Raw genomic sequence first — 18,526 nt, 5'->3', positions numbered from 1 at the left:
ATTTCATGGTTAGGATGAGACATGTTGAGATGTTTCTGTAACTGACCACAGTAATTTTGTCCCGTTGACCTCATATTCTGTATACGCCCCATGTTCTCTGGGTCAACCTGTCCTGTTTTAACTCTGAAGAAAGTTGAAATGTAAGCAGAGGTTAATCTGTAATGAAAAGAATTGCACTTAGTTTTCCAGTGTTGGTGCAGGAGGGGCATAAAGTATTTACCGCCTGAGAAATCACACAGTATTTCATTACTTTGAATACAGGAAAATACCATAAAAATGCACTTTTCCAGAATCAGCTGCAACAATAAAAAAATAAAACACAAAATAAAGAAAAAAAATCAAATGGAACTCGTAAGCTTGTGTTTATGGCATGGGAGGTCGTATACACAACATGCTTGTCATTTAAGTGGTGAATTCATGAGAGCATTGTTGGTGGGCAATGCTGCTAGACTACGTGAACACCAAAAGACTCCACACTGTCAGTGTCAGGAAGCCATTGAGGCCAAAAATATAGGTAGCTAGTGTTAATGCAGGAAATGTGAGGCTATAAGGAATAGCAACATTTTCTACATAGAGAGTCTGTATTTAGAGTTTTAAGAAAAACTCTATATACTAACTTCCATGGTCTCCACCATAACTATGGTCATAAATACCACAAGAGGGGGACATTCACATGGTCTCTTATCGTGAAAACATGACTCAGTTTGAAGGCACCAATAATGGAAAAGCACAGATGAAACAAACTTAAACTAACTTAACAATGGCTCACTTCTAACAAGCCAATACAGTGAGCCAGAATGCAAAATACAGGACCCATGAACTAGCTCACCTACAGGGAATGCAGTCGTTTTAAATGTTATCAGTGCTATGACAAGCCAAAATGTCGTCAGTGAAAAAGGTCCATTGTACACAGCAGCAAACACCATCAGCAATCCATAAAACCCCATCTGACAAATGCTCACTAAATTATCTTTATACTCACAGATTAATAGTATTCCAAACTTGTGAATATATTGTATATTCATATGAATCTAAAGTTGATTTCTACGGTGACGAACGAAAGACATCATGCTAAATCACAAAGAGCTTATTTTTAAAAATAAAAGAATTGCTGTTAAAAATCACAAGTCTTTTCCCCACCTATTCACCTACCTGTCACTGAGAAGGCCACACCTCCCAAGACTATATAGGCCAGCCCTTCAGGCCTCTGACTCTTTTCCCTCCACACCAGAACAAAGGAATGGATATTCCTGAGTTTATTGCGAGTACCTTAGTTTAACTGACCTAAAGACGGATGCATTAATGGTACAAAACATCCAGTCATCCAGTCAACCAGTTGTTTTGAGAAAGTGGAAATTAAATACTTGGAACATCATGAAGGATCCTGTGTTTAAATGTGCACCCACATCAGATGTTCAGTGAGCCTGCGCCACAAAAGCCACAGTTTTTTCAATTGCTATTTTGATTTTTAGATTGGATTTTCCTGTATTTCAATACAGTTTCTTTTCCAAGCATCCCAATCCAGAAATAAGCCATTTGGTTCTTTTTCACATGACTTGATAGCCTTTTATTATCTACTTTCCATCATTTTTGTCAGAAACAGGCTTGTATGATTTTAAACCTTTATCTGGTGACGAATTACATTTTGCACAGCAGACGTGTGAGTGCTAGTTTTATTTTGTTTTGTTTTCTATCTGTCTGTAAATGTGCCTCAAATTTTGGCTGCACTTTCTCTTTTTCTCTCACATTCTTGTTAGCTTGCTAGCTTTAGCCTTATGGAAGAGTGTGTGTGTGTGTGTATGTGCGCAGGTAGGCAGGTACGAAGGTAGACAGGCACCAGGCACCATCCTGTCTTTTCGGTCTGATTAAAATGGCTGGACAGACTTTTTACAGTTCTGTGACAACCACAGATTTCTTTTTCTTGTCTTTGCCAAACTATTTGATTTGCTGATTGCTGATGAGTTGTTATGAGTATTTCAGTATACATATAAATGTATAAATATATATAAATATAAACACACACACACACACACACACACATATACATACATATATATACACACACACACACACACACAAAATACAAAAAAAAACTAAAATGAGTTGCATAGCCTGGTTTTAACATAATGAAAGGCTGTCATTATAATGACATTACAACATATCTTCTTGTGACAAGAAAAAATATGCTGAGATTATGTGTCAGAACAATATGCTCTATATAAAGGAGGCTACAATTAAGTGTGTTGTTATAACAAAAAACGTATTGCATTAGGGCATAACTTCACTGATTATTTTGTTGTTCCCATTCAAGAGGTAAATATGGGGTAAATTCAATATTTCTCCAGTGTTTATCACTGACTTGTTAATTCTGTGTAAGCATATCAATAAACCTGGAGCTAAGAGTAACTTCATAACTAAAAGTGAACACACACCCCTCATAACAGCGTCCACGTAACAGGACGAGCAGCAGGACACATGTGTTCCAATATTTTCGAGCAATGCATTGTGGGAATTCAAAATGGAGGACTTGCAGCTAGATTCAACCGCGGCGTCCAGCGTTATGTAGCTGCCCGCTGTGGTAAACAGGCGGAGAAGCCACTTAATTTTGACACATATCACACTCCCGTGATAATGTACAACATGGGGGCTTTTTGTTTCGCCAGGGGAGCGTTAAAGTCCGCCGGTTGTCTCGGTGTTTACGCCAGAAAATACACCGTTCGGTACTTGAGCGTAACGTTTCTTTCCGGTGTTTCGGCTCCAGCGGGGACCCGCGTCAGGAGCTACAGTCAGGGGACAGGTAACAGTGGAGGGGTCCCCGGACAGTTTATGTGCTGTCACCTCCCTCACAGGACCTTATTTAAAGTCCAGGGACAAGACACGAGCCCGTTTCTTCAGGGGATTATAACCAATGACATGGGGCTGCTGGAGGAGCTCGGACACACAGCCATGTACGCACACATGCTCAATGTACAAGGAAGAACACTGTATGATATCATGTTATACAGGTACAGTACACTTCATTATACTGCAGACACACGCTTTCAGTGAACACATGAGGGTGTGGCTCCTTATCTTGCTATGCAGCTGCTGGCAGTAGCAGCCTAGTGGCATATTTCAGAGCTGGAAAGCCAGTGTAGTGCGTACAGAGTCTGGATCTAACATTAATACTAAACAGACGACGATATTTTCATGTCTAAGTCACCTGTGCCAAATTGAATGAAATGCACAAACACTTTGCCAGTTGGTGTGTTGAGTTGTCTGATTCTCTACTTTTATCTCAATTCTGTATGTGTCTCCTCAGTTTTGACACCATGTTGCAATCCTACATTGAAAATCCCCAATAACACGTAAATGCGCAGCTACATATCCGTAACTGAAGTTCTCTTTTTAAGTTCCTTTCCTGCGTTACGTCTCTTCCTGACATACTTTACAACAGGTCATAGCTGTTAGCATGTGAAGGACGAGAAATGCTGTAAAAAGGCTTTAAATCAGGTCCCTTTTGCACTGCTAGAACGGCTATTTGTGATTAAACTCGCATAGCCCATACTGGTGGTGCATCTTTCCTCATATGATGATCACATATTTAGATCTCCAGCTTATTCGAGTGATATTTTCATGAATAGCTGTGATATGACAAAAAAAGGGACAAGAAGCACTGTGTAATTAAGTGAAACCTCTATTTTGATAGATGGACGGCAATACACACAGCTTTAAATATTCACAATTCTACAATGAATTTACAGACATTGGTTTTAAAATGAAAGTAACTTCAAGTTACTTATAATAAAGCCCCTAACACATCTGTTTTTCGTGGTAAATCTGTGTACAGACTAACATCCTCTTTTGTTTCACCTGTTAAGGCGGGACAATTAAAACCTTAATCAATCTTATGGATTTTGGTATCCTATCATAGCTCCTTCAGGTCAAAAAATAGCTTCTGGAATTAACAGATTGTAAAGTCTTTATGGTGGATTTTCTGTTTTACAAGGCATTAATCTTGCTGTATTTCCTTTCAGTCTGAAAGAAGCCAATGCTGGACATGGTGTTTTCCTGGAGTGTGACAGCTCAATCAAGGACTCGATTTTGAAGCATTTGAAGGTGTACAAGCTCCGCAGAAAGGTCAACATAAACCCGTGTCCGGAGCTCTCTGTATGGGCTGTGCTTCCTAAGCCAAAGAATCAAGGTCAAGAGGCCAGTAAACCAAAGCTCTCCTCCCCAGACAAAGCTCTGGTGTGGGAGCCGGATCCTCGATCTCAGGAAATGGGCTGGAGATTGGTTTTGGACAATCAAGTCGACCCCTTGGAAATCATTGCATCATGTCAGAAAGGTGACACAGAAGAGTACCACAGACATCGCTATGCAATAGGTGAGACTGGTTGGTATGCAGAATACAATGCAGTTTGGGTTGAAAGAGAAACAGGGCGAGGAGTAAGGATTTGTATGCACGTGTGCTCTTGACTTTGTTTATTTCCTCTGCTGTCATTGTTGTCTAGGACTTCCAGAGGGAGTGAAGGACCTGCCCCCTGGGGTGGCACTACCACTAGAGTCAAATCTCGTCTACATGCAGGGTATCAGCTTCAGCAAGGGCTGTTACATTGGCCAGGAGCTCACAGCCAGGACTCATCACACTGGAGTTGTGAGGAAACGCCTGATGCCAGTACGCATGTCAGCTCCAGTCCAAGACCTTGAGGAAGGAGCTGCGCTGCAAACGCAGTCGGGCAAGCCAGCTGGGAAGCACCGAGCAGGGTTTGGAGAGCTGGGTCTGAGCCTAATCCGCATGGCTCATGCCAAAGAGGTGTTGACACTCAAATCTCCTGATAACGCCACAGTGACACTCGAGGCATCCGTGCCAGACTGGTGGCCTAAAGATGTGAAAACCAACTGAAGAGGAGGATGTTTTATGGTTCCCTCAAATGTGACGTACATCAAATCTGACAGACTTCGCATTGACAGAACCCCTTAAGTACAGTATGTTACACTGTCATTGCTTTACTTTTGTGCTGTGTGGCACAAATCCATATTTATGAGTATTATTGTTTTGTTTGCAATAAAACCTACTTTTAGAGTGATTTTCCCCAAAATTCTAAAGTGTTATTCACCTCCAAATTATCTATTTAACAGATCTGTTGCAGCACTATACGACAGCATATATCAACCGTGGTGTAGGTGGGATGTGGTTGTTTAATAAATAGCAATACAAACACTCAATTAACTTGTGTGTTTTTAAATTTATTAATCCATTTTATCTTTCAGTGCAAAAACAAATCCCACACATTCACAAACAACATTTGAGATTGCAATTAATCTCACACCAAACCATATTTTTTGCACAGAACAGAACAAATTGGCACTTTTCATTTAAGCTATTTCCAGGTGACAATTTACACTGCCGAGACACCACTGAGCATCTTATTCCTGATAGAGGAGATGCTGCCCCCTTGTGGATTGTATGGTGTCCCGAATTTGCTGTAACATAGTCTCTGGCTGTGGAGTCAAAGCTGAATGATCGAGCCGTTTAAAGTCTTCATCGCAGAGCAGGCATTCAATGATGTGAGCCACTCTCTGTAGGTCAAAGGCAGCGTGATAAGGCCCAAGTGTGGTGAGGGTGTCTGAGAGATGTCGTGGGTAGTCGGAGGAATCCGCAGTGGAACAAGCATTCAGGAAAGCCATCCGGTTGTCAGCAATGATTTTCAGGAACGACGCAAATTCCCCATAATCGATACCAGAGCAGGCCTTCATGATGACCTTAAATATAACAAATAACAAAGACTTTACATATGATCTCGCAAGCATTCACGGTAGCAGCAAGTGTCTACAAACCATACAGGCTGAGTAGTCTTAACCCTGAAATACCTGGCAGTGCTGATGCCACGAATCCATCGTGTTTCTCCACTCATTTATCTCCTTTTGAACGGACGATAGCTCATTCTGAAGGAACTGCCACATGATGTCTATGTTGCAGCCATTCAACCAGTTATGGTTAATAGAGATGGTGTCCTCCTGTGAGACAAACATTAAAGAGAGAGGATTCCTGTGTCACAATTAGATAATAGTAGTATTTGGTACATGATTTTACTCTGAGATGCTTAGATTTTGTTGCCTTTACAGTTCTTACCAGATTATAAACTTGATGGTGCCAGCCGCTGGGTACAAATATTATTTCACCTGCCTCCTGAATAATTTCAAGAGGTTGGCAGGCTTCTTCGGAGTGTGGAAAAACGCCGCTGTCTCGAAGCTCAGATGATGTTACATCGTAAGGGAGGTTGCCGTGAGTGTCTCGTAAAAACTCCTCCTGACCTGGGGGATACAGGAGCCATTTCTTCCTGCCACAGATGTTTGCAGACCAACTGTAGGAGCGGAACACGTCAGCATGGAACGGAGTCCTGGTGAAGAGAAAGTAACAAATAAAAAATGGAAAACTAAGCTATAATCTGTATTTTGCCGACATTACGTTAAGTTTTTCATACCATGAGCCCTTAGGTCCCATGTAGACAAACCGATAGTCGTCCACTTCAAGTGTATCCCAGTATTCATTAAGCCAGTCAGAAGAAAAGAAGACCGGTGTGGTGTAAACATTATGTTCTGGAAAGTCCCTGTAGAGAGCAATAATACAACATTCATATGGTTACATACTTTGCACATTGTGATATAAGAAACCAAGATTAGTTCAATCAGTATTAACTGATACCTTGACATGTGCCAGTCTTTCAGATAGAGACATCCTTTAGGTGATGAGTGGCCATTTTGGATGTATTCCTTCCAATAGTGTATGAATTCTTTGAAAGGCATAACTTGTTTGGGATTCGCATTGTACTCCTTTGCATTGCAGTTTGCAACAGGAACAGGAGTCTCATCTGAGATAAAGAACACATAAATTACCTTACAGTACATGACAGCAGTGGCTGCACAATGGCGCATAGTAGTTAGTTAAGGCGTTAGTAATGGGCTTATTTACCAAACTCTTGCAACAGCTTCTGGAAATTAGGCTTCCCCTCCTCAGACACCCACTGTTTCCTACACTTCCAGTCATCCGTAAACCTTCTCGAAAACATACACGGGTGATTGGGAAGCAAGTATTTTTTGAAAAACTTAGAATAGCTCAGTTCCTTGTCGATGTAATCAACAAAATGTGAAGACCAAAACTGTTCATAGGACTGTCTGGGTATTTTGACCAGGCTGCAGCAGTTACGGTACGCCTCCCTGTCCATAATGGTAAACAAAACCTCTGCTAGCCAGTTAGCGAGCTTAGCTGTCACCGTTTGGACAACAGGAGACGGTAACGTTTCGGAGGAGCTATCGGGTCGTTTGGTTTGACATTAAAGTTTGAATAGCTCCCATTCTGTTAACATTTACAGTCAGATTTAGACTAGATAATGTTAGAAAATAACGTTATGTTAAAAACGTCTTTTTTTCTAAATTGACAACAGGTCGCTGCGTACGACTCCATCCCGAAGACTGCAGGTTTTAGTTCCTAGACGCCGCACATAAAATACCGCTGCTGTTTGTTTATTGTCACCATTGCCTATATTAACATTTCAATTTATTCAATGCTAACACTACAAGCTAAGTAAGCTAATTCACAAACCGTCCCTGCTAACATTGATTATATCTCCAAAACCATGTCGTGAAACATTTCCTTCTGACAGCAGACTTTTCGAGCCGGACGATAAATACAGCCGTACTTGTGCGTGACGTCACTTCCGTAATAAACATCAACGCTGCTGAGAGGAGTATGGGGTAACGTAATGCTCTGCCCAGCAAGATAATGTTGTCGTTTAATGTGGTGTGGGACGAATATAATGTTGCCAAGAGGAAGTGACATATGTTCAGAGTGTTTATAACATCATAATGACGCACTCGTAATGCGGTCAGCGGGATAGAAAGTAAGAAAGGTCGCTCCTTCACGGCTGAAGCTGCCAGTGTGAACGCCTCAGCTGAGCTCATCTGCTGCTCGGATCCCTTATTACTCTCTGAAGAAAGTATGTTCACTCTCAGGACAGACAGCTCACTCATGTCCTTATGATGTCATTGTAGATTAAAACAGCAGCAGTGTGTGCATGTGTATGGTACATATATAACACTGAAGCTTATTTGTCCTAGGTGACTCAGTCTATCTCCTTCCAAAATGAGCCGGGACATCCCTATCCACAGCTGGCCCGGCTCCTATTACATCAACAGCGAGAAGCGGTGGGAAAATGGCACCCTGTCCCTCACCAGGACCACGGTGCGCTTCGTCTCAAACCAGAGTAGGGAGAGCCTTGCCAGCTTTCGCCTCTCGGGGATCATGGAGATCAAGATGGAGTCATCCAGTTTCATCTTCAGCACTCTCACAGTGCTTGAAGAGGGCAACGTGAAACATTGGTTTGGCTCCCTTAAGCCCAACAGGGTGGTGGTTTATAATGTCCTAGAGCATTTCTGGAGAGAACGCCTCCTGTCCCCCAGCTCAGAGGTCCGGGGGGCTGAATGTCAACCCTCTAAAGGCAGGGAGCTGATCAACCTGGTGGCGGGGGCCCAGAGAAGATTGGAGGACACTGGCAGAGTCATCAGCCACCAAGGAGAGCAGTTTGACAATATGATGGAAGGGCTGGAGAAGATTGACTCCGATCTGGGCGTGGCTGATAAGTAATTATATAAAGGTTTCCTGACTAAATGACATTATACGCTGCTTTTAATCGAACAAGAAGTCTTGTTCATGTTTAATTCTTACCCAGTTGACTGCCATTAGTAAGTAGTTGCAATACAAAAACACGCCTAATATAACAGCGAAAACCTTTCCCTTTGTGTTGTGTTGCAGACTTTTGTCAGAGCTGGAGTCTCCCTCCTGGTGGCCTTTTGGTAAACTCCCCTGGAAGATTCAGCAGGAAGCCAAGGCTGAGGACGCTGCAAGAGCTGCTGCTGCTGCTGCTGCAGCTGACAAAGGTTCTGGTAGAAATAAGGTGATCACAAGCATCCCAGCTGTAGTGACCAAAGGCGGAAACTCTGACCTAAAACCCGGATGCCTGTTGGTGCTGGTGTCCTCTATGGAAGTGCGAGACACAAACTGCCAACTCCTTCACCGCTTTGAACGCAATGAAATCGATGAAATCAGAGTGCACAGTCCTTATGAAATCACCGTTAGACAGCGGTTTATTGGGAAGCCTGATATATGCTACAGGTTCCTTTCTGCCAGGATGCCAGAGGCAATGTCAGTGATAGAGATGCAGTACAAAAAGAAGGTGGAGTTCACTAGTGAATACACTGCTTTCAAGGCAACTCCAGTTTCATCTCCATGTGACACAGAGGGACCAAACTGGAATGAAGGTAGGAAGGAAAGGCTCTGTTACTTAACTGTGTCCATGTCCAGCATGAAACTGTCCACTGAGTGGCAGTAGAGGGCTATGTTCCCATCTCTGTATATTTATAGATGTGTAGACCCATGTAAAACATTTTATCCACATGATTTTTGAACACGGTTATTGGTGTCTCTCCATGACAGAAATGCGTTTCGATGAGTCACTTCACCCTGTTTGCCTCAGTACTTTGAGTTTACTGTCTGGTTTCCTCATAAACAACATATGCACTCTGTACTTTTTGACCACCTCCACCCATGGAGTCAGGTTTGCTGCAGAGGTGCCAAGAGACAGAGCTCCCACTGGAGGTCCCAGCAGGAGATCTCTCCCAGTTGCAGGTGCATGTACTCCAGCCTTCTGTCAGTCAGGCTGAGGCCCAGGAACTCAAGCAGGTGAGACCTGTGTGCACATATGACTTGCACTATTGTGGAATTTTTCCCATTTGTATGTATATATTTATATATATATTATAACAAATAACCCAATGGTTTTTAGCAACATATATTTTGATAGTTCCATTCCAAGCCACATTTCACCATAATGATTTTTGTTTTTCATCCTGTATATTTAAAATGGTATTTAGTGAGACCACAAACCAAAGTCCATCCTGGTTTTAAGAGAGGAAAAGAAACCTGTTCAGTCATTTGGTCAGGCTTTACAACGTCTTTCCATTCAGAAACGCGCAACACTGAGAAATGTTACAGACATGGTCTGTGGTGGCAAGACCTACACAGTGACGCAAATCCAGACCAATGATTCAGACAATTTTTTGTGTGTGCAATACACTATTCCAGGTAGCGTAGAATAAGATATTTCATGTAAAACCTTGTCAGTAATCTCTTGTCTTAGTTGCATCATCCTTAGATGCACATCACATATGGTATTAAGACTAATGAACCAACAAAGACTTCATGAGAAACCTCAAGGCTCTGCTGCCTGGTGCCAGACAAAATAATGACACCTGGAACGACGTAACAAAACAATCATTGCAGTCATATCAGATAGATTGTGAGTTCATGAGGCCGATGCAGAAAAGTATTTGAATGTCAACAACTCAGTTAAAAATGCTTTAATATTTTGAACAACTTAGAATGTATCGTGCACATTTTTGTGCTGCCATTTCTTGTCACTGATTGGCCAACATATACGCAGATACCAATATATCATTTGGGCCCTAAGGAGCTGTTTTTTAACTATAAAAGATTTTCAGCAATCAGCACTTCATATGTGAGTTATGAAGGCAACATGAGACAAGTATGCCCACGTTACAGGCATGTTGATAAAGAAGGAAAATTGGTAAAATATTCATTATGTCAAAAATTCAAGAATATATTTGCCAAACAGAAAAAGTCCCTGAGAAAGAGGAATGATGACAGCGTATTGGGACTGACAAATACTGGGCCCTCGCTTGAAGCTTAATATGACCGACCTTTGTTGCTCCATTATTGCTTAGTTACTTAAAAGTCCTATCATGATGCATTATTTCGTTTACCCACTGCATGAATCATATCTGAAACAAGGTATTCTTAACACTTTATACCAAATTTGTTGTTTTGGTCTATATAATCATTTCTCAAACAAATTTATCACAGCAGTAACAGAATTGGGCCAGTCATACAGGCTGGCGGTTCTATTGTGTTTATAAGTGGCGTATTGTCTGCAGCCGATAATGGTTCAAACTACAAAGCCTGCCAATTTGGAGTTAATGCTGCGCTTCTGTACACACCCTACTCTTAATGTAATCTATGTCAAGATTAGAATCTACAGTAGGGCAACTTGTACAGTGAGCCACTCAGTTTAATGTCCTGCTCTAAGTGCTTTAGCAAATATTCCTCTTTGTCTGAGCATTTTTACACGAATATTATTGTTTGAGGTTTGAAATTCCTACTTGTTAACAGCACACACCGTCCATTCATAGAATGATAATGCATTTTCTTAGATTACATGTACTGTATTTTTCTATTAATTCACAGTCCTGAAATTACCCCTTATGCACAAGACACTGGGCATTTTAGCGCATGTATTAGTCTATTAGTTCTAGCCTAAATGTTTCATTTTAGTGGTTTCTACATGACTGATGTCCTCTAACCATTGTATAAGCAGCAGCTAAAAATATTCATTTTCAGTGTTTTTCTATGACACACCAAAACTCTTGTGAATGTTAACTGCAAGGTGTGATTCATTCGTGTTCCCCCAGTTGAAATGGTAAAGTCACAGACTTGAATAATGAATACAGTTGTTCCACAGTGTGCATTGACATACTATCTGTTTTTTAAACTGCTGTCTGAAACTGTGCTCAGATGCAATGTCCGCGTGTACCGGCCAGTGAAAACTGACATAATGTCAGTGGGTGCGTGTGTGAGAGCATGTGTAGCATAACATAATATTAGTTTAGAAACCATGGTGGTGGGGTTTGGAGGAGTGTTTATTAGGTTTTGCTTGGCACATCACCGTATATTTAAGTTGTTCCATCAGCCATAACATACACAGTTGTTGGACCATGGAGATGTAGTCGCAGTATTCCTTAACCCCGCTGAGAGCAGAAAACAAATAATATGTATGATATCAATGATCCCAGGAGATACGCCAAGCTTCTCTCTGAATATCATCTCAAGTTTCATATACTGGTTAATATGAAATATCACCATATCTGCTGCATGATTACCTGTTATTACATCATGATTGGTGCCTTTATCATTTGCAGACATTAAGCAGCAGGCTATTGTCTTTGTAGCCAAAATAAGAAGAAAAACCTCTCTTCTACTCCCCTTTCTCTTTTTCGCTAACACACTTGTTTTCTAACTCACTGACCCCATCTTTACACCTCTCCACATATGGTCCACACGCTCAACCCTGCAACTGCTCAACAATGTTTTGCAGGTTTCGGTATTTAATCTTCTTTTTATTTGTGTCTTGCTCCTTAGTTGTACATGTTCACTGGGGGCTGGCGTGTGATGGCTAAAACAAATGAGTGAGTGTGCCTCCAAAAGTGTGTACTGGATTGCGTCTGTGTGTGTGTGTTTGCAGATGCTGATGCAGCTGAAGAACCTCGCCCTGGAGGCAGAGACAGAGCTGGAAAGGCAGGATGAAGTTCTGGATGTCCTGACCAGCTCCACTGACCGAGCCACCATGCACATAGAGAAGCACACCTGCCGCATGAAAAGACTGCTGTAGCCCTGACAGTCCAGCAGACGCATGCGTTCACCATATCCTAACTGAGAAATGCACTGTATGCTTCCTCATTGTCCTCACAGGATTGGTACAATGTGAGAACGGCAGGGACTCACATATAATATACTCGAAATGGTTCACAGGATTTTTGTTGCATTTGATTGTGTCACATGGATTCAGCAATGTTCGCTAAAGATGTTCACCAAAGTCCCTTAAACTTGCAAGTCAGTGATTATGACTTAGAAATAGCCGTGGCCAGCGTTGTTACCATTGCATTTGTCTTAGACACTACAGGCAGACACGTTTTTCAATTGTACTACTTTTGGGAGTTTCCGTATGGAAAGAATATACACAACTGTAGATCATCACTACAGATTTTGTGGATATAAAAACTGACTAATAGGTGTTGGTGTATAACCAGATTGTGCACCTGATAGCCCTTGAGGATGGCTTGGCTCAGCCGATTGAACCCCATTGGCAGTATCCATGGTGGGAAGCCAGTGAGGGATCACATCAGTCCAAATCCTACTCATTGGTCGTGACAGCTGAGTGACATTTGAAATGGCATGAATCCTCATTGCATGTCGTCCTCCCAGTGAAGCTGGCAGGTGGGAGACAGCAGTGACAACGACTAGAGTGAATGGGCAAAACGGACATTTGAAACATGAAGAAAATAACCAGTCCATTGTTATTTCCTCTGCAGAAACTAATTACAACAAACTGCATGTTTCCATACGTATTATTTGTAGATGTAGTGAAATAACAGAATTTGAAGAGTTAAGGATAGCCCAGATGTGAACCTATGATGTTGTTTGGGCGAACAGGTTGTCCAATACAATGATCTGTAAGTAATAGACTGGCAGATTAAGTTTTCCAGTGTCATCCCAGTTTTTCTGATAATGTACTGCCATTCTTCCTTTTTATAACCGTTTCTGTCCTGATGACCACCTTTCTCAGGTCTGAGCTGTCACTTATCCCCTCTGGACACAGTTTTCCTGTGGCTTAATGTTGCATGTCTCAATATAACTGCTTTGTATTGCATCAAGTGAAAAGTTCCCATCAGTACCAGTATATAGCAGAAGACTGTAAATGTGCAACTATGTTCTGGGACTCATGAAAACAGAGGAGAAAACACTCCCTCTCTTTATTTTAAACTATTATACCTTAAGTACTCCATGTTAAGGTCTACATCTACTGTATATGTCTTGCTAAAGATTGATACTGTGCTAAATCTGAATTAACCCTAAAGAACTGACATGTATTGTAATTCTGTGATTTCATTGTGATCTGTTATCACTGAGAACTTGCAGTCAGCTCTCAGTTTAACTAGAAATATGTGTATGTTTTTAAAATAATGATTTCAGTGCTGCATAGAAGCTTTTTGTCGATGATGCCAAAGTTATCTTGACTCTGGATACAACTGAAGGATTAGCTGTAAATATAAAGGGAACAGTACACCCGCGTCTAAAGCAACACACCTGACACTGCAAATATTGGAATCCATTTCATCAGCTAGGAAGTCGTTATCATTGGGAGTGGGTCACAGCAAATCATTTTCAATAAAGTGCAATAAAAGTCTCAAGTTATAACAAGTAAGATCAGTAGTTTGTTCAGTATTTTACTTTTATCGGATTAAAGCTGTTATAATCGCATTTTCATAATTCCAAACTAAAAGAAACAAAGCGCAACAACCTTTGGTCTGTGTTGAAACCCACCCTTTCTTAAACTGTGACCAACAGGTGTTTTGTCAGGCACATCCACAATCCTCAACTATGCACAGAGAGCATGTGGATCTCACCAGTAGAGAATTTTTAGCTCTTGCTAACAGGGTAATATGGGTTTTATCACCTTTTACCACCAGCTTGAGATGAGTGCCTTAGAAATATTTTTAAAGGCAAGTTGAAGGTTTTGAACAACCAACTGACTGAAATCACTTGAGAATAGTATCCTGGCATAAAATGACCATTAAAGCCGAAGAAACAGCATAATTTATTAACTGGAAAGCAAATTAGGTTTAGTTGTTTGGAAGGACTCAGAGGCAATGAAATGAGCCTCCTGAATTCTAACCAGGCTTTATTCTCTTAACAGAAAGTCAACAGGCGACGCCCCTCGTAGTTGGCTCCTATGTGACAAATTGCAACAGAGAATATCAAAACACGCGCAAACTAGAAGCGGATGTTAATTACTGTTTGAGCCGCTGTGCATGCTGTTGTGTGGAAGTGGCTCACTTTATACACTCTACTATTATAACATCCTGTTGGCACCAAGACTGTTGGCATCAGCTGACCACCCCTGTCGGGGCCCTTTCAGCAAAAAGGGGGGACTACTTCATGTCAGCAGTGGAGCAGATTTGAATTGGCAAGAGGCTGAGCACTCAATTATGAATCAGGAAGACGCCTTACACAGAGGGGTTTGAAAGAAGACCGACAGCCTCACTCAACAGTCTGGTCCCAGTTAGCTTGAACTTATCACTTCTATTAAACAAAGCCCACCATGAAAGATGAGAGACTGAAAGCACAAGCACACGATAACACTAAAGGGATGCCTAGTTATGACATTATGAAAAGTTCCTCCAGCACGTTTGAAAATGTGTTCAGTGTGGACTGTTTATTTTTGTTGATTCTAGTGATAAACAGTGAGATTTTGGAAGTCCCAAACTCCAGAAGCACACCACATGGTTATGTGAATTCCAACCTCTAAAAAAGGTTAGGGAAATAGAGCACACACTGGCGTGGTTTTGAAGCAGCCTTGCAATACGAGGAAGTGGTGGCGGTCTCGTCTGACCACAGATACATGAGATCCGGCTTTGCCTTCCTAGCGGATGGTATGGAGACACAAGGGATTTTGCTGGCCTTGACTTCCAAGTCTGTTTACTCGATAGTTCTGCGGCGAGCACTCTCATTCGAGGAGCGTGTCTACATTGATGGCCAATCAATCAACTCTTGCTGGGAAAAAGCAGCCTAAGTCTGTGGGCTACAAGGGCACATGTGGGTTGCACTGTGCTGGAGCCATGTGACTGCAATACAAATAGACTGGAGTCATCATCCACAGAAATATGTTTTTCAATGTCTGTTTGTAACACATTTGTAGAATTAAAGAATTGTATACCTATTTCAGGTTTCCTTTAGCAATGTTTAAATTATGCACCGATTCTCTTTTTCAAGTCACATGCTTTTATTTTGATAATGTATTTTAGCAATGCACAGCATCTGTCATCAATTACGCTTAAAAATCCATGAGTAATTGTTGATGTTGCGCAGACCTAAAATATATTAGCAAAATATTGGAGAAATGTAACTTCCAGTGCTCTATTAGACTGTGTCTCAGTCTAATGGCCTGATTTTTGACTCACGTCCTGGCCGGCCTCTTACTAGTGCAGGTGTTGCAGAGTTTCCTTTTGCTGAGGGAGTTTCTGGTTTCAGGAAATAAGGCCTGTTGGTTAATGTTAGAACTGGGAGAAAAAGTTCCTGGAAGGAAGGTGCTTGAGTCCAACCAGGGGGTGTATATGTAGTCTGCAACAGAAAGTGATATGATACTCAACAACATCGTCGTCGTCATCCTCTTGCCTCCTGCTATCAGTGTGCTAGCATTTTCTCTTTTAGTCAAAGATGGACACAACAGGCATAAATTAAACTGTGGGTTTACATTTGACTTTATTTCTGGTGAAGATACATTCTTTGCGCATACATTGTTTGGATTCAGATTCTTTTTTGGTTCAGTCAAACTGTAAATGTGGTTTGCATGGCTGTTAATATGGTACTTTCCCAGATGCTGAGCCGCATGATGATATCATGTGCTCTTGCACTTATTGTTATGTTTTCCTTGGTCTATGAGGCGCACTTTGGTTTTCTGGCTTTTGTTTCACAAACTTTTCTCATTTCTGTGCGACAGAGTTAACAGCTAGGCAGCCAAACCAAACTTGGCTGTGGTTTTATACAGTAGTATCAGTCTCAAATCAACTCCAGGTGAAAACCCACATTACAACCCACCTGAACTCTGCTGAAGTGCTTGCCTTTTTACCATATATACACTGTATTACTAGCTTATTTATTCAGTGTTATTACTTTATTGATGATGTTAAAATTGTACTGTATAGAGCGTTTGTAACTACTTAGATCAGATCTCGTCCTGTGATGATACCACATCACTCCACACCTACCAGAACACAGGTTTGACTTGTTTAACTCAACCATGCTTCTGTCCATGAGGTAATAAGATATTCCATAAAAGCTATTACTTTAACAAAATGAATGTTAATGTGTGTTCATTGGCTTCAGTAGAGGGCAGCCTTGAGTTATTGATGGTGAGTTTAAAATTCATTAACTGCAAATGTTCATTGCATCATGACGTTTGCACTATATATGAGGACAGTATTATTGTGTTTACATTCTGTGGTTTCAGGTGAGATACCGCACTGTCTACTGGGTATGAAGTACACACTAGAAAATGTCTCTTTGTATATTTGGAACATCAGAAATATGAAATAAATCTTGTTTCTTTATTTCCTGTCTTTCATGGGATTCAGTAGTTAAAATTAATGGCTGCTCTGCTTTTTAATCTTTGCTTATGCTTATGACCACAGTAACGGTAACCAACAACAGAAAGTTCTTTGCAGGTCTTGTTTATTTTTTTTGGGAACCCACTTTTGAAAATGCATCCCACTTCTCTGCATAAGGTGAATAAGAGCACAACAGTCCAAAATTGCAACTTTGGCACACGTGAGGAGTCCTTTTTGTGATGACTGGATTATGTATTCATTAAAACCCCATCTATACAGCTCCACAAACAGGTTGTCAGGCCATGAGCCAGCTCACACTGCATCAGTACTTTTACAAGCGGGCCCCCCAGAAACCCTCAGCGAGTCTGTTTTTAGTGGCTCTTACTGCAAATGGAAACACTTAGCTCCCACAATAAATTACCCACCCAACTGATGCCACACTGCATAGACCCCCAGCTAGTCGCAGACAGACTATGGATTTATATTTTAACATTAAATCCTCTTGGAATCTGGTATGTTACAGTGACTATGGGTCACATGAGCTGACAAGAGGACAGGAAAAAAAACGGAATCACGCAAAGGTTGTTGCACTAGCGTGCAGCCTGCAGGCCCAGCGGTTTGATTAAAGTCAAGGATGTGCCCCCCCACTCACCTCAGAGGGGTTGACACGGGGGTCATTTCAGGATAAAAATAGACTTTCTTAGTTACTTATTTTGCCTGGAAAGTAAATGGCCATTAGTGTAGCAGGCCAGTGATCTCAAGGGCAACGCTAGTGTTACTAAACTAAACTATTGTTTATACTGTGGCCAGATGATTAAAAGAGACAACAGGGTATAGCAGGCCCCGATGTTAAATAGAGCATCCACAGCAAAGACAGTAATGATGGTGCTCCTGTGAACACAGGCCAGTGGGGTCAAGGTCAGACACTGTGAAAACATATTTAAAAGCACTTGGCTTAAACTTCTGTATTAAATGTCGAGGTGTGTTAGGAAATAAGAGGAGCGTCTAGGACCCTTCCTAAGACTGCCCGTGAAATAATCCTAATTATCATTCCAGCAAACTAATGTGTTTGACCACCTAGTGATGTAATTGCAGCTGACCAAATAGATTGTTGTTGAAATATTGCCCCGCTGTTATAGCTACGTTGTGACAGCGTTGTGTGTTCACTGAGGGCCGGCGCAACCATAACAAACACAGCTGAATCTGGGGTTTACATTTCAGCAGGATGACGGCGCATGCAGCGTCTGGGTGGAACTTGGGAAAAGGAGCCTGGGACGGCAGCCTCGTCTGGCTCCCTGCCAGCATGGTAAGAACAGCCTTGACAGTGGGACCTGTGAAGTCATTGTCCAGATGCACCAGTTTATGAATGTAAATGAATGAATGAACAGCATTGGTCATATATTTGCATCAACACTATGCAAAGAGCATATCTGACACAGTCGGTAATGCCACGCCAGGGCAATAGATTGGGGCTGTAATGGGAGTGTGGACTATTAAACTCAGGTTGGAATTATTGTGACGTGCTCTT

At 41.6% G+C, this 18,526-nt stretch overlaps 3 protein-coding genes across 4 annotated transcripts; 2 read left to right on the top strand and 1 right to left on the bottom strand.

Annotated features, from left to right (window-relative positions):
- Positions 1 to 2,527: 2,527 nt before the first annotated feature.
- On the top strand, positions 2,528 to 5,208 carry iba57 (iron-sulfur cluster assembly factor IBA57). Its single transcript, XM_070844658.1, has 3 exons — positions 2,528 to 3,005; positions 4,017 to 4,366; positions 4,494 to 5,208. The coding sequence occupies exons 1-3, from the start codon at positions 2,632 to 2,634 to the stop codon at positions 4,883 to 4,885; spliced, it is 1,116 nt and encodes a 371-aa protein (XP_070700759.1). The 5' UTR covers positions 2,528 to 2,631; the 3' UTR covers positions 4,886 to 5,208.
- A 129-nt stretch (positions 5,209 to 5,337) lies between these two features.
- jmjd4 (jumonji domain containing 4) lies at positions 5,338 to 7,651 on the bottom strand. Its single transcript, XM_070844654.1, has 6 exons — positions 6,956 to 7,651; positions 6,689 to 6,854; positions 6,468 to 6,593; positions 6,116 to 6,383; positions 5,854 to 6,000; positions 5,338 to 5,745 (listed from the first exon to the last, which is right to left on the bottom strand). The coding sequence occupies exons 1-6, from the start codon at positions 7,206 to 7,208 to the stop codon at positions 5,410 to 5,412; spliced, it is 1,296 nt and encodes a 431-aa protein (XP_070700755.1). The 5' UTR covers positions 7,209 to 7,651; the 3' UTR covers positions 5,338 to 5,409.
- Positions 7,652 to 7,694: 43 nt separating this feature from the next.
- Positions 7,695 to 14,096, top strand: snap47 (synaptosome associated protein 47). Of its 2 annotated transcripts, XM_070844655.1 has the most exons (5): positions 7,695 to 7,979; positions 8,101 to 8,622; positions 8,795 to 9,300; positions 9,597 to 9,721; positions 12,357 to 14,096. In XM_070844655.1, the coding sequence occupies exons 2-5, from the start codon at positions 8,126 to 8,128 to the stop codon at positions 12,501 to 12,503; spliced, it is 1,275 nt and encodes a 424-aa protein (XP_070700756.1). In that variant the 5' UTR covers positions 7,695 to 7,979; positions 8,101 to 8,125; the 3' UTR covers positions 12,504 to 14,096. The 2 variants fall into 2 exon arrangements, with proteins under 2 accessions (XP_070700756.1, XP_070700757.1); XM_070844656.1 differs by having other exon boundaries at positions 7,695 to 8,622.
- Positions 14,097 to 18,526: the final 4,430 nt, after the last annotated feature.

The sequence above is a fragment of the Pempheris klunzingeri genome, chromosome 15 (genome assembly GCF_042242105.1).
Source record: "Pempheris klunzingeri isolate RE-2024b chromosome 15, fPemKlu1.hap1, whole genome shotgun sequence".
Lineage (NCBI taxonomy): Eukaryota > Metazoa > Chordata > Actinopteri > Acropomatiformes > Pempheridae > Pempheris > Pempheris klunzingeri.
The sequence above is the reverse complement of the archived record's forward strand: the minus strand, read 5'-3'. Positions and strand labels throughout refer to the sequence as shown.

Bases quoted from the DNA above. Each gene is read 5' to 3' on its own strand.
- snap47 (XM_070844655.1), top strand. From the start codon at position 8,126: ATGAGCCGGGACATCCCTATCCACAGCTGGCCCGGCTCCTATTACATC. The intron at 8,623-8,794 runs GTAATTATATAA...GTTGTGTTGCAG, and splicing joins GATCTGGGCGTGGCTGATAA to ACTTTTGTCAGAGCTGGAGT. The intron at 9,722-12,356 runs GTGAGACCTGTG...GTGTGTTTGCAG, and splicing joins AGGCCCAGGAACTCAAGCAG to ATGCTGATGCAGCTGAAGAA.
- iba57 (XM_070844658.1), top strand. From the start codon at position 2,632: ATGTACAACATGGGGGCTTTTTGTTTCGCCAGGGGAGCGTTAAAGTCC. The intron at 3,006-4,016 runs GTACAGTACACT...ATTTCCTTTCAG, and splicing joins TATGATATCATGTTATACAG to TCTGAAAGAAGCCAATGCTG. The intron at 4,367-4,493 runs GTGAGACTGGTT...ATTGTTGTCTAG, and splicing joins CAGACATCGCTATGCAATAG to GACTTCCAGAGGGAGTGAAG.
- jmjd4 (XM_070844654.1), bottom strand. From the start codon at position 7,208: ATGGACAGGGAGGCGTACCGTAACTGCTGCAGCCTGGTCAAAATACCC. The intron at 6,001-6,115 runs GTAAGAACTGTA...TTTGTCTCACAG, and splicing joins ACCATCAAGTTTATAATCTG to GAGGACACCATCTCTATTAA. The intron at 5,746-5,853 runs GTATTTCAGGGT...GTTATATTTAAG, and splicing joins CGTGGCATCAGCACTGCCAG to GTCATCATGAAGGCCTGCTC.